General features: G+C 45.0%; 1 protein-coding gene across 2 annotated transcripts in view; it reads left to right on the plus strand.

The window, feature by feature from the left end:
- The window catches only part of usp32 (ubiquitin specific peptidase 32), a 95,482-nt gene extending 80,125 nt beyond the window's left edge, over positions 1 to 15,357 (plus strand). For both annotated transcript variants that reach the window (XM_014163631.2, XM_014163633.2), the window contains exons 31-34: positions 12,201 to 12,438; positions 12,851 to 13,326; positions 14,587 to 14,679; positions 14,809 to 15,357. In XM_014163631.2, coding sequence (XP_014019106.2) covers positions 12,201 to 12,438; positions 12,851 to 13,326; positions 14,587 to 14,679; positions 14,809 to 14,982 — 981 coding nt within the window. In that variant the 3' untranslated portion in view covers positions 14,983 to 15,357. The remainder of the gene's footprint in view (positions 1 to 12,200; positions 12,439 to 12,850; positions 13,327 to 14,586; positions 14,680 to 14,808) is intronic.
- The last annotated feature ends 943 nt before the right edge of the window (positions 15,358 to 16,300 follow it).

Below are 16,300 nucleotides of genomic sequence, written 5' to 3' on the forward strand. Positions count from 1 at the left end.
TGTCTTGTAATTTGTCTGAATCTTCTCAAGGGGGCGGTAGTAAGCTAGCCAGGCTACTTGTCTTCTCTAGGGGGCGGTAGTAAGCTAGCCAGGCTACTTGTCTTCTCTAGGGGGCGGCAGTAAGCTAGCCAGGCTACTTGTCTTCTCTAGGGGGCGGCAGTAAGCTAGCCAGGCTACTTGTCTTCTCTAGGGGGCGGTAGTAAGCTAGCCAGGCTACTTGTCTTCTCTAGGGGGCGGCAGTAAGCTAGCCAGGCTACTTGTCTTCTCTAGGGGGCGGCAGTAAGCTAGCCAGGCTACTTGTCTTCTCTAGGGGGCGGCAGTAAGCTAGCCAGGCTACTTGTCTTCTCTAGGGGGCGGCAGTAAGCTAGCCAGGCTACTTGTCTTCTCTAGGGGGCGGCAGTAAGCTAGCCAGGCTACTTGTCTTCTCTAGGGGGCGGCAGTAAGCTAGCCAGGCTACTTGTCTCCTCTAGGGGGCGGCAGTAAGCTAGCCAGGCTACTTGTCTTCTCTAGGGGGCGGTAGTAAGCTAGCCAGGCTACTTGTGCATGCAGCTGACACAGCCCGAGCCACATTTGATAAGCAAGGGAGAGGAGAGAGAATGCCGACAGCATGGCTTCTTCTAAGGAAAACATCATACCTCCACGTCCGCAGCTTGTTGACAACTGGCTCCAGAAAACTGGGAGTAATTTGTTTACAAAGCAGATGAGGACCAGCCCACCAAAACAACTAAGCAACAGGTGTTACAAAGCAGTGCAGTGGAAGGGAGGTTTAGTTCCAGAACAACAAACTATTTTCCACATTACATTTGCATTGGAACGCTATTCTACTAGCAACTAAATTCGAATATTTTTTCGTGATAATGACGTGAACGTATCCCAAACATTAGGAACACCTTCCTAATATTGAATGGCACACACACACACACACACACACACACACACACACACACACACACACACAGTCTCAAGGTTTAAAAATCCTTCTTTAACCCGTCTCCTCCCCTTCATCTACACTGATTTGAAGTGGATTTAACAAGTCACATCAATAAGGGATCATAATTTTCACCTGGTCAGTCTGTCATGGAAAGAGCAGGTGTTCTTAATGTTTTGTACACTAAGTGTATTCAACATGACATTATGAGCATTATAATGAGCATTATAATATGATTACAAAAGTAATGTGAAATGCACTCATAATTTATCTATGACAGCAATATACTGTACACAACGCAACATGTAAAGTGTTGGTTTCATGTTTCATGAGCTGAAATAAAAGATCCCAGAAATGTTCCATGTGCACAAAAAGTTTATTTCTCTAAAATGTTGTGCACAAATTTGTTTACATCCCTGTTAGTGAGCATTTCTCCTTTACCAAGATGATCCATCCACCTGACAGGTGTGGCATATCAAGAAGCTGATTAAATAGAATGATCATTACACAGGTGCACCTTGTGCTGGGGACAATAAATGGCACCTCTAAAATGTACAGTTTTGAGGGAGCGTGTAATTGGCATGCTGATTTAAGGAATGTCCACCAGAGCTGTTGCCAGATAATTTTGTTAATTTCTCTACCATAAGCCGCCTCCAACGTCATTTTAAAGAATTTGGCAGTACATCCAACCGACCTGACAACTGCTGACCAAGTATAACCACACCAGCCCAGGATTTCCACTTCTGGCTTCTTCACCTGCAGAATTATCTGAGACCAGCCACCCAGACATATGATGAAACAGAGGAGTATTTATGTCTGTAATAAAGCCCTTTTGTGGGGGAAAAACTCATTCTGATTGGCTGGGCCTGGCTCCCCAGTGGGTGTCCCTATGCCCTCCCAGGCCCAACCATGGCTGCGCCCCTTCCCAGTCATGTAAAATCCATAGATTAGGGCCTAATGAATTTTATTTATATTGACTGATTCCCTTATATGAACTGTAACTCAGTACAATCGTTGAAATTGTTGCATGTTGTGTTTTTATATTTTTGTTCAGTATATTTACACTACTTTGCATTTGTCTGGGCTTGTTAGCAGTAGCCAGCTAGCAGCCCTGGGTGGAGCATTGCACCATGGGAGTTGAAATGCACTCTGGGAATTGTAGTATTTTGTTGCGTTACAGCCTGTAATTTTAAATGGATATTTATTTGGATTTCATGTAATGGACATATAAAAAATAGTCCAAATTGGTGAAGTGAAATGAAAAAAATTACTAATTACTTGCATGCATAAGTATTCACCCCCTTTGCTATGAAGCCCCTAAATAAGATCTGGTGCAGCCAATTACCTTCAGAAGTCACATAATTAGTTAGATTGCACACAGGTGGACTTTATTACTTTTTTCCCAAGATGGCGTAGCAATTCAGACGTCCTTTGTCTTCCTCTTGTCGTGTCCCGTGTATATATATATTTACATATTTTCTTCGCATATCTTTTTACATATTTTTTTTTTCTTCTAAAAACTCAACCTCAAAACACTCTCCTGCAACCCGCCTCACCAATTTAAAAAAGAAAAGTATTATTTACCTCATCTGAAATCCACAACAGAAGCTAGCCAGAGGTTAGCCAGTTCACTGGCTAACGTTGGAGTTCAGCTAGCCACGGTTAGCGGTCCTCAGCTATCCATTAGCTCGAAAAGCTATCGGCAATTTTTGTACAGCGCGACTCAGACCAGAGCTTACCGGACCTATTCTCTCTCCATATCCCCGGATTTCTACCGCAGGCTCTGGACGTTTACACCTGGATCTTGCAGCTAGCTAACTGCTACCTGAGTGACTATTGGCAACGTTGGTCCCGGAGTTAACATAAATCATTCCGGAGCTAGCCAGCTGAAGAGTTTCATCAGCCACTCCTGGGCTATTCCGGAGCTAGCCAGCTGAAGAGTTTCATCAGCCTCTCCTGGGCTATTCCGGAGCTAGCCAGCTGAAGAGTTTCATCAGCCACTCCTGGGCTATTCCGGAGCTAGCCAGCTGAAGAGTTCCATCAGCCTCTCCTGGGCTACAATCACCTATCCGGACCCGTTTTACTGCCGATGCGGAGCCCCATCGGGCCTTCACGACTGGACCACCGACGTTATCTGCCCGAGGGAGTTATCCAACTGGCCCCTCCGTTGCGACGTAACCCGAATGCCCATCTGCGGCCCACTAATCGTTAGCTGTCATATCGACTGCTATCTGAATAGGTCTGTCGGACAATTTTCTTGGGCCACTATAACTAACTATTTTACCACACAGAACCCCACTAATCTACAGACGGAATCGCACGAGGTGGCTAAAAACAGACCTCCATCTTCTACCAGCTTGCTACCTATGGCTCGGCTAGCTATCTAACTCTCACTTGACCCTTTGATCACTCGGCTAAGCATGCCTCTCCTTAATGTCAATATGCCTTGTCCATTGCTGTTCTGGTTAGTGTTTATTGGCTTATTTCACTGTAGAGCCTCTAGCCCTGCTCATTATACCTTATCCAACCTCTCAGCATGTGTGGGTGGAGGAACTATGACATCTTTTGGTTTCAATGATGTTTCTAGAGACAATATCTCTGTCATCATCACTCAATGCCTAGGTTTACCTCCACTGTACTCACATCTTACCATACCTTTGTCTGTACATTATACCATGAAGCTATTTTATCGCCCCCCCAGAAACCTGCTCCTTTTTCTCTCTATTCCGGACATCACAGACGACCAATTCTTATAGCTTTTAGCCGTACCCTTATACTTCTCTGTTCCTCTGGTGATGTAGAGGTGAATCCAGGCCCTGCAGTGCCTAGCTCCACTCCTACTCCCCAGGCGCTCTCTTTTGATGACTTCTGTAACCGTAATAGCCTTGGTTTCATGCATGTTAACATTAGAAGCCTCCTCCCTAAGTTTGTTTTATTCACTGCTTTAGCACACTCTGCCAACCCAGATGTCCTAGCAGGGTCTGAATCCTGGCTTAGGAAGTCCACCAAAAACTCTGAAATCTTCATCCCTAACTACAACGTTTTCAGACAAGATAGAACGGCCAAAGGGGGCGGTGTTAGCCTGCAGAGTTCTGTCCTACTATCCAGGTCTGTACCCAAAGAATTTGAACTTCTACTTTTAAAAATCCATCTCTCTAAAAACAAGTCTCTCACCGTTGCCGCCTGCTATAGACCACCCTCGGCCCCCAGCTGTGCTCTGGACACCATATGTGAACTGATTGCCCCCCCATCTATCTTCAGAGCTCGTGCTACTAGGTGACCTAAACTGGGACATGCTTAACACCCCAGCCATCCTACAATCCAAGCTTGACGCCCTCAATCTCACACAAATTATTAATGAACCCACCAGGTACCACCCCAAAGCCGTAAACACTGGCACCCTCATAGATATCATCCTAACCAATTTGCCCTCTAAATACACCTCTGCTGTTTTCAACCAAGATCTCAGCGATCACTGCCTCATTGCCTGCATCCGTAATGGGTCTACGGTCAAACGACCTCCACTCATCACTGTCAAACACTCCCTGAAACATTTCAGCGAGCAAGCCTTCCTAATCGACCTGGCCCTGGTATCCTGGAAGAATATTGACCTCATCCCGTCAGTAGAGGATGCCTGGTTATTTTTTTTAAATGCCTTCCTCACCATCTTAAATAAGCATGCCCCATTCAAGAAATTTTGAACCAGGAACCGGTATAGCCCTTGGTTCTCCCCAGACCTGACTGCCCTTAACCAACACAAAAACATCCTATGGCGTTCTGCATTAGCATCAAACAGCCCCCGTGATATGCAACTTTTCAGGGAAGTTAGAAACCAATATACACAGGCAGTTAGAAAAGCTAAGGCTAGCTTTTTCAAGCAGAAATTTGCTTCCTGCAACACAAATTCAAAAAAGTTCTGGGACATTGTAAAGTCCATGGAGAATAAGAACACCTCCTCCCAACTGCCCCCTGCACTGATGCTAGGAAACTCTGTCACCACTGATAAACCCATTATAATTGAGAATTTCAATAACCATTTTTCTACGGCTGGCCATGCTTTCCACCTGGCTACCCCTACTGCAGTCAACAGCACTGCACCCCCCACAGCTACTCGCCCAAGCCTTCCCCACTTCTCCTTCTCCCAAATACATTCAGAGCTGGTAATGGGTGCACCTCAGCGACGCTCAAGGTCCTAAATGATATCGTAACCGCCATCGATAAGAAACAATACTGTGCTGCCGTTTTCATTGACCTGGCCAAAGCTTTCGACTCTGTCAATCACCACATCCTCATCGGCAGGCTCAATAGCCTTGGTTTCTCTAATGATTGCATCGCCTGGTTCACCAACTACTTCTCTGATAGAGTTCAGTGTGTCAAATCGGAGGGCCTGTTGTCCGGACCTCTGGCAGTCTCTATGGGGGTGCCACAGGGTTCAATTCTTGGGCCAACTCTTTACTCTGTATATATCAATGATGTCGCTCTTGCTGCTGGTGAGTCTCTGATCCACCTCTACGCAGACGACACCATTCTGTATACTTCTGGCCCTTCTTTGGACACTGTGTTAACAACCCTCCAGACGAGCTTCAATGCCATACAAATCTCCTTCCGTGGCCTCCAACTGCTCCTAAATACAAGTAAAACTAAATGCATGCTCTTCAACCGATCGCTGCCTGCACCTGCCCGCCTGTCCTGCATCACTACTCTGGACGGTTCTGACTTAGAATATGTGGACAACTACAAATACCTAGGTGTCTGGTTAGACTGTAAACTCTCCTTCCAGACTCACATCAAACATCTCCAATCCAAAGTTAAATCAAGAATTGGCTTCCTATTTCGCAACAAAGCATCCTTCACTCATGCTGCCAAACATACTGTCGTAAAACTGACCATCCTACCGATCCTCGACTTTGGCGATGTCATTTACAAAATAGCCTCCAATACCCTACTCAACAAACTGGATGCAGTCTATCACAGTGCCATCCGTTTTGTCACCAAGCCCCATATACTACCCACCACTGCGACCTGTACGCTCTCGTTGGCTGGCCTTCGCTTCATAATCGTCGCCAAACCCACTGGCTCCAGGTCATCTACAAGACCCTGCTAGGTAAAGTCCCCCCTTATCTCCGCTCACTGGTCACCATAGCAGCACCCACCTGTAGCACGCGCTCCAGCAGGTATATCTCTCTGGTCACCCCCCAAAGCCAATTCCTCCTTTGGCCGTCTCTCTTTCCAGTTCTCTGCTGCCAATGACTGGAACGAACTACAAAAATCTCTGAAACTGGAAACACTTATCTCCCTCACTAGCTTTAAGCACCAGCTGTCAGAGCAGCTCACAGATCACTGCACCTGTACATAGCCCATCTATAATTTAGCAACAACTACCTCTTCCCCTACTGTATTTATTTATTTTATTTATTTTATTTTGCTCCTTTGCACCCCATTATCTCTATTTCTACTTTGCACTTTCTTCTACTACAAATCTACCATTCCAGTGTTTTACTTGCTATATTGTATTTACTTTGCCACCATGGACTTTTTTGCCTTTACCTCCCTTATCTCACCTCATTTGCAGACATTGTACATAGACTTATTTTTCTACTGTATTATTGACTGTATATTTGTTTTACTCCATGTGTAACTCTGTGTTGTTGTATGTTGTCGAACTGCTTTGCTTTATCTTGGCCAGGTTGCAATTGTAAATGAGAACTTGTTCTCAACTTGCCTACCTGGGTAAATAAAGGTGAAATAAAAAAAATAAAAAAAATGTAAGTGTCACATGATCTCAGTGTATATATACACCTGTTCTGAAAGGCCCCAGAGTCTGCAATACCACTAAGCAAGGGGCACCACCAAGCAAGCGGCACCATGAAGACCAAGGAGCTCTCCAAACAGGTCAGGGGACAAAGTTGTGGAGAATTACAGATCAGGATTGGGTTATAAAAAAATATCTGAAACTTTGAACATCCCACGGAGCACCATTTTAAATCCATTATTAAAAAATGGAAAGAATATGGCACCACAACAAACCTGCCAAGAGAGGGCCGTCCACCAAAACTCACGGACCAGGCAAGGAGAGGCAACAAAGAGACCAAAGATAACCCTGAAAGAGCTACAAATCTCCACAGCGGATATTGGAGTATCTGTCCATAGGACCACTTTAAGCCATAGACTCCACAGAGCTGGGCTTTACGGAAGAGTGGCCAGAAAAAAAACATTGCTTAAAGAAAGAAATGAGCAAACATGTTTGGTGTTAGCCAAAAGGCATGTGGGAGACTCCCCAAACATATGGAAGAAGGTACTCTGGTCAGATGAGACTAAAATTGAGCTTTTTGGCCATCAAGAAAAACGCTATGTCTGGCGCAAACCCAACACCTTTCATCACCCCGAGAACACCATCCCCACATTGAAGCATGGTGGTGGCAGCATGCTGTGGGGATGTTTTTCATCGGCAGGGACTGGGAAACTGGTCAGAATTGAAAGAATGATGGATGGCGCTAAATAAAGGGAAATTCTTGAGGGAAACCTGTTTCAGTCTTCCAGAGATTTGAGACTGTGACGGCGGTTCACCTTCCAGCAGGACAATGACCCTAAGCATACTGCTAAAGCAACACTCGAGTGGTTTAAGGGGAAACATTTAAATGTATTGGAATGGCATAGTCAAAACCTGGGGGGGGGGGATAGTTATGCACACAAGTTTTCTGTTGTTATGTCTTATTTCTTGTTTTCACAATAAAACATATTTTGCATCTTCAAAGTGGTAGGCATGTTGTGTGAATCAAATTATACAAACCCCCCCCAAAATATTTTAATTCCAGGTTGTGGGCAGCAAAATAGGAAAAATGCCAAGGGGGGTGAATACCCATAAAACCTGGTTAAACTGACAATTTTTCCAATTGTTTTTCCGCCATTTCATTTTTCTGATAATGGATTTTAGAAACACTGAAAAAAAGGGCTGTGTTTCGTGTAGGCTTACAAAGCGTGATGTTTATAACCATGTAAATCTCTCTCTCTCCTAAAATCCCCTATGGAAAAAATGAATTGTGGGAAAATGATTGGAACCATTTCCCTGTATGACCGCTAGGTTTTATGGGTATTATGACTTCTACTGTGGTACTCTGTGGTCTGTCAGTATTAGACATGTCATGACCCCACCTGCCTGTGGGGAAAACAACCTGTGGTTACCTAGGTTACCCCATTTGGCTCACAGCAAAAACACTTGACCTTTTTCAAATACAATTTTGTTGTTGTCGGCTTGTTTTAGTAAATAACAAAACTACATTTTAAGAAAAGTACAATATGTCTAAAGATTACTTTTCAACATTGCCTGCTCCCGAGCGTTTTCACTCCTTACAAAAATGTAGTATTCTAGGGCTTCCCTCATGCCCCTTTTCTTGACGGTGCTAGCAGCCACGTGACTGAGTGCTACCGACTGGAACATTAAGCTAGCCAAGACCAACAACACCAAAAAAACTGACTATAAAGCAACAAGTAGTTAGTAGGAGTACAAACAGACTATACTCAACAAGTTAAATATCTTACTTGTGATGAATTGTTTTCCGCAAACATACTGTATGTACGTGTAGCCTACTTGGACACGCCGGTCCCCACATTTCCAACTCTCTCACGCCATCTGTACTTTTTACTTTACTTTTTATACTATTTATATTTTTGCCAACTTTTACTTCACCACATTACCCCCCCAAAAAATAATGTACTTTTTACTCCATACAATTTCCTTGACACCCAAAAGTACTCGTTACATTTTGAGTGGAAAATGGTCCAATTCACACACTTCTCAAGAGAACGTCCCAGTTCATCCCTACTGCCTCTGATCTGGCGGACTCAAGTCAAATCAAATTGTATTTGTCACATGTGCCGAATACAACAGGTGTAGACCTTACAGTGAAATGCTTACTGACAAGCACTTAACCAACAATGCAGTTTTAAGAAAATATCATATATATATTTTTTTAAGTTAAGAGATAAGAATAACAACTAATTAAAGAGCAGCAGTAAATAACAATAGCAGGGCTATATACAGGGGGTACCGGTACAGAGTCAATGTGGAGGCTATATACAGGGGGTACCGGTACAGAGTCAATGCGGGACTATATACAGGGGGTACCGGTACAGAGTCAATGTGGAGGCTATATACAGGGGGTACCGGTACAGAGTCAATGTGGAGGCTATATACAGGGGGTACCGGTACAGAGTCAATGTGGAGGCTATATACAGGGGGTACCGGTACAGAGTCAATAGCGGGGCTATATACAGGGGGTACCGGTACAGAGTCAATGTGGAGGCTATATACAGGTGGTACCGGTACAGAGTCAATGTGGAGGCTATATACAGGGGGTACCGGTACAGAGTCATTGTCAATGTGCAGGGGCACCGGTGTCGAGGTAATTGAAGTAATATGTACTCACTAAACACAAATGCTTTGTTTGTAAGTTGTGTTGGAGTGTGCCAATGGCTATCATGCCGTCTGGTTTGCTTAATATAAGGAATTTGAAATGGTTTATACTTTTACTTTTGATACTTAAGTACAGGCCAGCAGCATACCACCCTGCATCCCACTGCTGACTTGCTTCTGAAGCTAAGCAGGGTTGGTCCTGGTCAGTCCCTGGATGGGAGACCAAATGCTGCTGGACATGGTGTTGGAGGGCCAGTAGGAGGCACTCTTTCCTCTAGTCTAAAAACAATATCCCAATGCCCCAGGGCAATGATTGGGGACATTGCCCTGTGTAGGGTGCCGTCTTTCGGATGGGACGTTAAAGGAGTGTCCTGACTCTCTGAGGTCATTAAAGATCCCATTGCACTTATACTAAGAGTAGTGGTGTTAACCCCGGTGTCCTGGCTAAATTCCCAATCTGTCCCTCATACCATCACGGTCACCTAATCATCCCCAACTTAATTTTGACTCATTCAATATCTCCTCTCCCCTGTAACTATTCCCCAGGTTGTTGCTGTAAATAAGAATGTGTTCTCAGTCAACTTACCTGGTAAAATAACGGTTCAATAAAAATAAAAATAAACATTTTAGAAATTCCATTTACTTTTGGTACTTAAGTATATTTAAAACCAAATACTTTCAAACTTTTACTCAAGTAGTATTTTACTGGGTGACTTTTGAGTCATTTCCTATTAAGGTATCTTGACTTTTACTCAAGTCTGATTATTGGGTACTTTTTCTTTTGTTATTTCTGTATGACAAAAATCGACAATGAAGTTGTCTCTTTGACCACCATTTCTAAATGGGAAAGAATATTAGTTTTATGCCCAATTTATGGCCGTGGTCGAAGGGAATTATTTATTACGTGAATATCGACTCGGAGTATAGGGAAATAATGCATGCTATCGAATACCATGCAAGCCAATCATTTTAACATTTTTTTACATTTTAGTCATTTAGCAGACGCTCTTATCCAGAGCGACTTACAGTAGTGAATGCATACATTTCATGCATTTTTATTTTTTTTTTGTACTGGCCCCACGTGGGAATCGAACCCACAACCCTGGCGTTGCACACACCATGCTCTACCAGCTGAGCCACAGAAACAAATATTCAATGCTATGGTATAATTAGCTATAATGAATCATAGGTCTAATAAATATCATGGCATATGACCCAATACGTCCAAAGACTAGCAAATTAACCCCTGATATGTATCAAATTACATTTTAAAATAGTTCATATGTAATTGTACACTTTATTTTCTATGCTCTGCGTCTCAGGAATGGTTTTGCATCAGGAACATTTAAGATATTGTTGTATTATTTAACATAGTGTTTTATTTGTTGAAGAACTGAATATAAAACACATTCTGTGTTATTTTAGTTGGTCACCAGTTATCAACATGTTGTTTAATGTTTCTCTAAATTAAGCCCAGTGGTTATTCTGTGACTTTAGATATTAGGCTTTTTTGGGGGGGGGTTCACGTATTTATGTATTGAGTATCGTGATACTAATCCAGGTATCGAAGTAAAAATTCTGGTATCGTGACAACACTATCAGATACTGTAGTTAGATGTTATGAGGCTACCAGATGCTGTAGTTAGATGTTATGATGCTACCAGGTAGTTAGATGTTATGTGGCTACCAGGTAGTTAGATGTTATGATGCTACCAGGTAGTTAGATGTTATGAGGCTACCAGATACTGTAGTTAGATGTTATGAGGCTACCAGATACTGTAGTTAGATGTTATGAGGCTACCAGATACTGTAGTTAGATGTTATGATGCTACCAGGTAGTTAGATGGTATGAGACTACCAGATACTGTAGATAGATGTTATGAGGAAGTAGTGCACTATAGAGAATAGGGTGCCATTTGGGAGGTACCTTAAGTTTTTCAGAACATCCACAGGATGGTGCACATGATACACTACTACATGGCACCCAGCCTCACTACATGGCGCCCAGCCTCGCTACATGGCGCCCAGCCTCGCTACATGGCGCCCAGCATCGCTACATGGCGCCCAGCCTCACTACATGGCGCCCACCATCACTACATGGCGCCCAGCCTCACTACATGGCGCCCACCATCACTACATGGCGCCCACCATCACTACATGGCGCCCAGCCATCACTACATGGCGCCCACCATCACTACATGGCGCCCAGCCTCACTACATGGCGCCCACCATCACTACATGGCGCCCAGCCTCACTACATGGCGCCCACCATCACTACATGGCGCCCAGCCTCACTACATGGCGCCCACCATCACTACATGGCGCCCAGCCTCACCACATGGCGCCCAGCCTCACTACATGGCGCCCACCATCACTACATGGCGCCCAGCCTCACTACATGGTGCCCACCATCACTACATGGCGCCCACCATCACTACATGGCGCCCACCATCACCACATGGCGCCCAGCCTCACTACATGGCGCCCACCATCACTACATGGCGCCCACCATCACTACATGGCGCCCACCATCACTACATGGCGCCCAGCCTCACTACATGGCGCCCACCATCACTACATGGCGCCCAGCCTCACTACATGGCGCCCAGCCTCACTACATGGCGCCCACCATCACTACATGGCGCCCACCATCACCACATGGCGCCCAGCCTCACCACATGGCGCCCAGCCTCACTACATAGTATGATTGAAATGCAGTATACTTTACACCACTATTTCCTTTATTATTATTATTATTATTATTATTTAAAGAGCAAGAGCTCATTATTATCAATGTAAACAGACGTATCTACATCAATGTTTCATTAGTTTATGCTGTTGCTTGGCTCTGCATTGCAGATAGTACACCTGAAGAGATTCCAGTTTGTGAACGGTCGCTGGATCAAGTCTCAGAAGATCGTCCAGTTTCCCAGAGAGAGGTTTGACCCTAGTGTTTACCTGGCTCCCCGGGAGGCGGGGCTTAACGGGCTACACAGTGTGCAGAGCCGCAGCGAGGGGGAGGAGCTACTGAGGATAGGAGGAGGAGAAACCGTGTCCTCCATCTCCGCCCCTGCTGGGTTCCTCAACATCCTCAAAGGTCTGATATCATCCTGTCTACATCCCAAATGGGACCCTATTCCCTTTATAGTGCATAGTCCCTATGGATCCTGGTCAAATGTAGTGCACTTATATAGGGAATAGGGTGCCATCTGTCTCGCTCCTGTCTCAATCCTGGCTATGTTTCATTGCTTCATCTGTTTCAAGTGACTGTTGCTTCCAAGTCCCTGATTAGCTTGATGATAGCCCAGTGATCTGCAGTAGTTTCCCATTGTTAAACAAACCAGTCATTCGGAAAGAGGTAATAAAACACACTGAAACAACCGAAACCAGAGCAAGCATATATTTATATCTATTCATAGTGCACAATACACCACATAGCCCATATACACAGGAAGAATGAGGTCAAGCTGTTTTACTGAGTCTCGCTCTCTCTCTTTGTGTCTCCACAGCCTCTCCAGCTTCAGGCAGGAAGTCAGCCCCTCCCTCTTCCATCAGCTGTACCAGCAGCCCCTGCAGCAGCCCCAAGACAGGAGGAGGGTCAGGGGGCGCAGGCCACAGACAGACCCACCTCAGGCTCCCCCAGCTGGGCAGCCGTCACCGCCTCTCCAACAGCAAGGAGAACCTGGAGGGTAGTACCAGGGAGGGGGGCAGCGACTCCGACACCGAGCCCAGGGAGGGAAGACTGCAGGCGGACACGGAGGGTGGGCTCGTGGGAGTGAGGAGCGAGCCGGAGATGTCCACCACAGACGCACTTAGCAGCCTCAGTGACGTCATCGTGATGAACGGGGACAGCGGTGGCCATAGCAACGGGCCACAGCGCACGGAGGCCAGTACGGCGCCCAGCATGAACCTAGAGACAGCCACCGCCCTGCTGCACCAAAGAGACAACAGCCTGGAGAACATCTACAACTTATATGCAATTTCAGTGAGTGCTTCCAAAACTTCTTGGAGGTTAGCCTCCTAACCTATACCTCAGGAAGTTTGGATTTAGTTTAATATAGTTAGTTTAGTGTGTGTGTGTGTGTGTGTGTGTGTGTGTGTGTGTGTGTGTGTGTGTGTGTGTGTGTGTGTGTGTGTGTGTGTGTGTGTGTGTGTGTGTATAGTTAGATATTTTGGGTTCCGACTGACTAGAAGGTTGGTGTAGATTAGAAAGCCTCTACGCCCCAAAATGGCACCCTATTCCCTATATAGTATACTACTTTTGACCAGGGCTGGCACCCTATTCCCTATATAGTATACTACTTTTGACCAGGGCTGGCACCCTATTCCCTATATAGTATACTACTTTTGACCAGGGCTGGCACCCTATTCCCTATATAGTATACTACTTTTGACCAGGGCTGGCACCCTATTCCCTATATAGTATACTACTTTTGACCAGGGCTGGCACCCTATTCCCTATATAGTATACTACTTTTGACCAGGGCTGGCACCCTATTCCCTATATAGTATACTACTTTTGACCAGGGCTGGCACCCTATTCCCTATATAGTATACTACTTTTGACCAGGGCCCATATTGTGTTATTTAATAGGAGGTTCTCTCTCTCTCCACAGTACCATTCAGGTATCATGGGAGGTAATAGGAGGTTCTCTCTCCACAGTGCCATTCAGGTATCATGGGAGGTAATAGGAGGTTCTCTCTCCACAGTACCATTCAGGTATCATGGGAGGTAATAGGAGGTTCTCGCTCCACAGTGCCATTCAGGTATCATGGGAGGTAATAGGAGGTTCTCTCTCCACAGTACCATTCAGGTATCATGGGAGGTAATAGGAGGTTCTCTCTCCACAGTACCATTCAGGTATCATGGGAGGTAATAGGAGGTTCTCTCTCCACAGTACCATTCAGGTATCATGGGAGGTAATAGGAGGTTCTCTCTCCACAGTACCATTCAGGTATCATGGGAGGTAATAGGAGGTTCTCTCTCCACAGTACCATTCAGGTATCATGGGAGGTAATAGGAGGTTCCTTCTCTCCACAGTACCATTCAGGTATCATGGGAGGTAATAGGAGGTTCTCTCTCTCTCTCCACAGTGCCATTCAGGTATCATGGGAGGTAATAGGAGGTTCTCTCTCCACAGTACCATTCAGGTATCATGGGAGGTAATAGGAGGTTCTCTCTCTCTCCACAGTGCCATTCAGGTATCATGGGAGGTAATAGGAGGTTCTCTCTGTCTCTCCACAGTGCCATTCAGGTATCATGGGAGGAGGACATTATGTGACCTATGCCAAAAACCCCAACAACAAATGGTACTGTTACAATGACAGCAGCTGTAAGGTAAGAACACACACTCACACACTCATCCTCTACTAATAGTCAATATAATCTAGCAAACCAATTAGTCACTTTAAGGACTAGACATCTCTCTTTTCAAGTGCGTACTTAAGTTTTCCGTATCCTCCCTAGGAAGTGCACTCAGAGGAGATGGACACGGACTCCGCCTACATCCTGTTCTATGAGCAGCAGGCAGTGGACTACTCTCAGTTCCTACCAAAGACTGATGGCAAGAAGATGGCCGACACCACTAGCATGGACGAGGACTTTGAGTCTGACTACAAGAAGTACTGTGTCCTGCAGTGATCAGGATCACACCCTCGACCGACACACCTACCCTTCAACACTCTGCCTGTAACTCTGGACCGACCCACCTACCCCTCAACACTCTGCCTGTAACTCTGGACCGACCCACCTACCCCTCAACACTCTGCCTGTAACTCTGGACCGACCCACCTACCCCTCAACACTCTGCCTGCAACTCTGGACCGACCCACTCAGCCATACACGTATGGAAAGGAAATTACACAACGCTTCTTCTTCAGCCCGTCACTGGTCGCCAAGAAGCACAAAATGGTCATCACAAACTGAAGCACTTGTTTTCGTATATCAGCTGGGTTCCCCTTGTTGTTTTGAAGGCTAGTGACAAGGTTGCCAAGAGAACAACATTTTAAGCCCCACATAAAGCACTAAACTGGTGTACAGGAGGACCCCCCCGTATGGTGTTGGATTGTCATCACATAAAGCACTAAACTGGTGTACATTTAGCCTGAGGGACCCCCCGGGTCAACTACATTGCTGAGACCCCCCCGTATGTGTGTTGGATTGTCATCACATAAACTGAGATTGCTTTCCTGTTGTGCGTCTTCCTCCGCTGCAGCCATCAAAATATGTCCACACAACCTACATAATGTCTGGCTCTATAACTCTATACAGTAACGGTAGGATGAAGATTATTGTGTTGTTTTATTGATAACATCTCCCTTGGAGAACCCCTTTATGTTCCTTCTTCAGTAGCGATACTGTCAGTACAAAAACAACTCGTATTGCTACCTCACTGTCGCTTGCATTTCATTGGCCAATTGGAACTGTAAAATATCTGTGACAATATTAAAACCTCACACACTTCCTCTTTTGATGTCACACACACACACACACACACACACACTTCAGAAAATGATGATCTCACTTTATGAAGAAAGATTCCACAAAATCGAGGTGTTTGACCAAAATGTGGCTCTTGCCAAGCAGCTGCCAAAACAAAAATGTGTGATTGCTGATCAACATCGAATGAATTTAGGGCGTTGATTGTAGTCGTTTTAACTCACAAGCTTGAGTTTAAATCTGGGTTATGTTCTGGACAGGTGCCATAGAGGATGTTTCAGAGATTCATATATATATATATATATTTTTTTTTATTTGTTCTCTCTTTCTCCAAATACTTATTTTATTGAGATGTATTTTTATTGTATTTTTTTTAATGCACAATTTGGTTCATTTAAAGGTTGTTGTCGTCTCTGTTTGTCTACAGTACGTTGTAGGGAGCTAGTCTGATACTGTAAATGAATAGGGTACATCCCAGATGGCACCCTAATTCCCTAGTGCACTACTTGTGACCTGGGCC

This window comes from Salmo salar, chromosome ssa20 (assembly GCF_905237065.1).
Source record: "Salmo salar chromosome ssa20, Ssal_v3.1, whole genome shotgun sequence".
In the NCBI taxonomy this organism is placed as follows: Eukaryota; Metazoa; Chordata; class Actinopteri; order Salmoniformes; family Salmonidae; genus Salmo; species Salmo salar.